Below are 4,453 nucleotides of genomic sequence, written 5' to 3' on the forward strand. Positions count from 1 at the left end.
GCAATCAGCCTAGGCTATATAAACTATTCTGCAATAATCTCAGTTATAATGTCCATATCATACACTCTTAGAAAATAAATGGTTATATGGTAGTCTTGCTTCATATATGGTACATTTACATTTTAGTCATTTAGCAGACGCTCTTATCCAGAGCGACTTACAGTTAGCGAGTGCAAGACATATTTCTCGAGGCAAGCAGAAGTTCTGGAGCCTAAGTCTACGCCCTTCGTCAGTTATTGGTCAACAGTAGGGATTCTTCAATGAAGTGTGTGTTGTCATTCAACAATAGACAACTCGTGTTCATGCACATTTTTTCACTTCAGAAATACTGCACCAAACATCATAGTTAGATGTAAAATTGCACAACTAAGATCTCCTTGGCAAAAACGTCAAAATTAATGACAGATTTCTTGAGTTATCTTAGATTCATTCTGACTATTTCTAGGAAGCTATGGTGTCTCAAGATGGGACAAACATTTTTTCAAGCAAAGGTATTTTAAGGGAAGCATGAGGAAGACTTAAAGGTTCCATATAGAACCTAAATTGGTTCCGTATAGAACCCTATATGGAACCCAAGGGTTCTATATGGAACCAATGTTGGTTCAGTGAAGAAGAACCCCCAGGGTTCTGATAAAAAAACAACACCAAATGGTTCTATATAGAACCTTTAGGGGTGCCATGTATGAAGCAAGCAATACAACCCTTTTTGATTCTATCCAGAACCTTTTTTTATAAGAGTGTCCAACAGACAAACGTTATTCATCTTCATCATCATCCTCAATAGCTAGGAGAAAATATAGGCCTAATAACTTCCCATCCTCGCACCCCACCCCCATTCTGTCCCTCCTTACCCAGATGAAGTGAGATGTCTCGTGTCACCATGTAAGATGAGATAAAGGAGTGGTTAAAGTGCATGAGACAGGCGCATCACACACTTGGCTATTGGCAGTTTGGAGACGGTTTCTGGAGTGCTGAAAGGTATGCTCTGATATTACTACACATGATAGTGAGACCAGGTTGACTTTCACAGTGACTCAGACAGTGCTTATCAACTCACTTAGATCTAAGGAATTATTACATTCCTATTGAAGAACATTTGGAGATACCCGCTAATATCTGTTGTATGATTGATTTCATTTGACCACGCTGAAACTGTGCAGTTACACATTTGTCGGTCTTACAAATAAGCCTCTGTATAAACTAGTGATGCTTCCCAGTCCAGTGACTTCAACGCCATTCTCGGTGAAGGATATTCTAAAGATGGAGCAGCAACAACACCCCCACCAAGGATTCTTCTATCCAGATCAAGACGCACAGATGTCTCTGCAGCGCATGCACAGTGCACTTCGGAGCCTTGACTTACTTGACAGCCAGGATAAGTCGTGCTTCTCGGGGGGAACACAGATGAAATGCAGCCTGAGTTCGGAGGACATTGACATCCTGAGGGGCAGTTGTAGTTCAGCGGCTGAGGAGGAGACAAATGGGGACCCAGGTAAATTAAAACGATGTCGTTAAAACACACGCAGCGCTGGCTGCTGACATCCAATTACAGATATTTCTGAAAAGATCATTCGATTGGGCTCTGTCAATTCAAGAACTGAATTAAAATGTCAATTTTCGAATCCAGGCTCTGTCGCAGCCGGCCGCGACCGGGAGACTCATGGGCGGCGCACAATTGGCCCAGCGTCGTCCAGGGTAGGGGAGGGAATGGCCGGCAGGGATGTAGCTCAGTTGATAGAGCATGGCGTTTGCAACGCCAGGGTTGTGGGTTCGATTCCCACGGGGGGCCAGTATAAAATATATATATATATATATATAGGCCTATATATATATATATATATATATATGTATTCACTAACTGTAAGTCGCTCTGGATAAGAGCCTTCTACTAAAATGTCAATGTAAATACCCTGAATTAGGCTATTTGGATTTGGCCCCAATCCTGCCTCTTGATGCTGCATGACAGCCTGCCTCTCAACATATAGTGCTCATGCCCCCAACATTTGTATTTTCATGAACAATATTATCAGCATTGTTTAAAGGGGCAATAAGCAGTTGCTACATTCATTTTTGTACTTATAAATTAATGATATGTACCCATTGATTCTTGAAGAATATAACATATTAATTTCTCATGAGCTTGGTTCTTCAGTATGAAAAAAATAAAATGTATGCACTCACTAACTGTAAGTCGCTCCTGATAAGAGCGTCTGCTAAATGACTAAAATGTAAAATGTAAAAAATGTCAACTGTCGTACCCCATCAGAACCAAAAATATAAGCTTGTTTTACTCCAATGTTTGTAAACAAAGCAAATGTAAACAAACTCTATATAGCCTCAAAACATGGTTAAAACTGTCATGTTTATATCATGGATGGTCAGTCCTTACATCCATAGCTCTGTCTATGAATTTGAGAATGGTTAAATTTCTCCAGCCTCATCCTCCGTTTTTTAACGAAACAGGTGCGGGTATGACGCTTTGTTATTGTTTCTACTGCTGATTGCCACTTTTATAGACGTTACATTTTTATATATAAATTAGCTAAACCTGCTATTTTGGAAATGTTTTCCAAACATAAGTTCATGGCAATGACGAGGCCTACCTATAGGAGAAAATAAAGGCTAGTAAAGGGTAATGAATTTACCTTCTCACCACATTTAAATTAATTTCCGTGTGAGCTTCATACTGTGATTTTGCTGGGTATGCATGTGATGCAACAATTTCAATTGAAGTAGGCCTAACCCACTGTGCAAAAAACTGGGTGAATCAACGTTGTTTCCACGTCATTTCAACCCCCCAAAAACTATGTGATGACGTTGAATCAACGTGGAAAACTGTTTGGATTTGCAAAAAGTCATCAATGTAAGGTCATTTCGTATTTATTTACCCAACTTTTAACCTAAATACAATGACATGGTGATTTTTTTTGTTGATTTCACGTTAGTTGACAACCAAATGTAAATCAAAACTGACGTCTGTGCCGAGTGGGACGTTTTTCACTAGGCAGTTTTCCAATGAAGGTATGTGTCTAACATCGCTATTTCTTATTATTGCAGGTATGCTTCTTGACGATTCGATGGGTTGTGATGGGGAAAATGACAATACCTATTCAGACAAGCCAAAGCAAAGATTGCGCAGAAAGCCACGAGTGCTATTTTCCCAAACGCAGGTTTTTGAGCTGGAACGGCGCTTCAAACAGCAGAGGTACCTTTCTGCACCAGAGCGGGACCACCTCGCCAATATTCTAAAGCTTACTTCTACTCAAGTCAAAATCTGGTTTCAAAACAGGAGGTACAAGTGCAAGCGGCAAAGACAAGACAAGTCTTTGGAATTGGCTGGATACCCACCTCCACCACGAAGGGTGGCAGTGCCCGTGTTGGTTCGAGATGGCAAACCGTGCATGGGAGGATCTCATTTAGCACCATACAATGTGACAATTGGCTCTTACAACCCCTTATATGGATATGGTAATAACTCATATGGTTGCAGTTATCCGAGTATGCAATCCATACCAAGTGCCACGCAAATGTCCAACAACCATATAGTTGACATTAACCTCATGGAAAGTGTAGAGGGGCCTTTCCAACAAGGACACTCTCAGGCAACATTACCGGGGATAAGAGCGTGGTGAGAAACTATTTCAAAACAACCACCCAACTCTCATCAAGTTTTTTTTTGTTTAGGTTTTTGTTTAGGTTTGGCTATGCAGCTGCAAGGTTACTTGTGGAAAACGTCAACAAATAGGCCTGTAGGCAAATCCAAGTGTAGGCATATACTGTTAAAAACGTTTATATTAGCCTATATGTGTTTTATTCTAACTATGTGTATTGGTCTACTATAATTTCTTGTTTAACTATTTAGTTTTGTTTAGCTTATTTAACTAAGTTGATAATATTGCTCTGACGGTCTTTGTTCAAGACATGGGCTTTTTGTATATGACAATAAACCTTGATTTAATATTTCATTGTGCTGTGAGATCACGCCATCCTCTCTCTGCAACCCAATCATATTCTATTTAGACTTGTATTAGACCTACAAGTATGTTTACAACAATAACACAAACGATTAAAACGACTAAAAACAACAATATCAACAGTAAAAGGTAGGCCTAATGGGAATATACTACTACTAATTGTATTATAATTGTATAATTTGTCTTGTTAAAATACAATTATAGTTGTATTATTATTATTATTATTATTATAATACGGCCAAATTGATAATAAAGGTTTGGGGTTGCTCTATGCAGGGGATAAATGGCCCAAAACAAATAGCCTATAACGTTGCTTCATCTCTATTAGTAGCGTCGTTCGTTGATCTCTTTATGAAACCATTATAGGGTTTTCATCGTTGAGCCTGAATTTAGCTTACGAATTTGGGTCTGAATTGAGTTGACGTTGACAATTAATAGCCTAAACCTATATTCGGCACAAACTGAGATTAGGCTTCTTC

General features: G+C 39.3%; 1 protein-coding gene across 1 annotated transcript; it reads left to right on the forward strand.

Moving 5' to 3' along the window:
* Positions 1-1,007: 1,007 nt before the first annotated feature.
* nkx2.7 (NK2 transcription factor related 7) lies at positions 1,008-3,950 on the forward strand. Its single transcript, XM_041904245.1, has 2 exons — positions 1,008-1,492; positions 3,058-3,950. Exons 1-2 carry the CDS (start codon positions 1,207-1,209, stop codon positions 3,630-3,632), a joined length of 861 nt encoding a protein of 286 aa, XP_041760179.1. The 5' UTR covers positions 1,008-1,206; the 3' UTR covers positions 3,633-3,950.
* Positions 3,951-4,453: the final 503 nt, after the last annotated feature.

Source organism: Coregonus clupeaformis, chromosome 18 (assembly GCF_020615455.1).
Source record: "Coregonus clupeaformis isolate EN_2021a chromosome 18, ASM2061545v1, whole genome shotgun sequence".
Taxonomy (NCBI): Eukaryota; Metazoa; Chordata; class Actinopteri; order Salmoniformes; family Salmonidae; genus Coregonus; species Coregonus clupeaformis.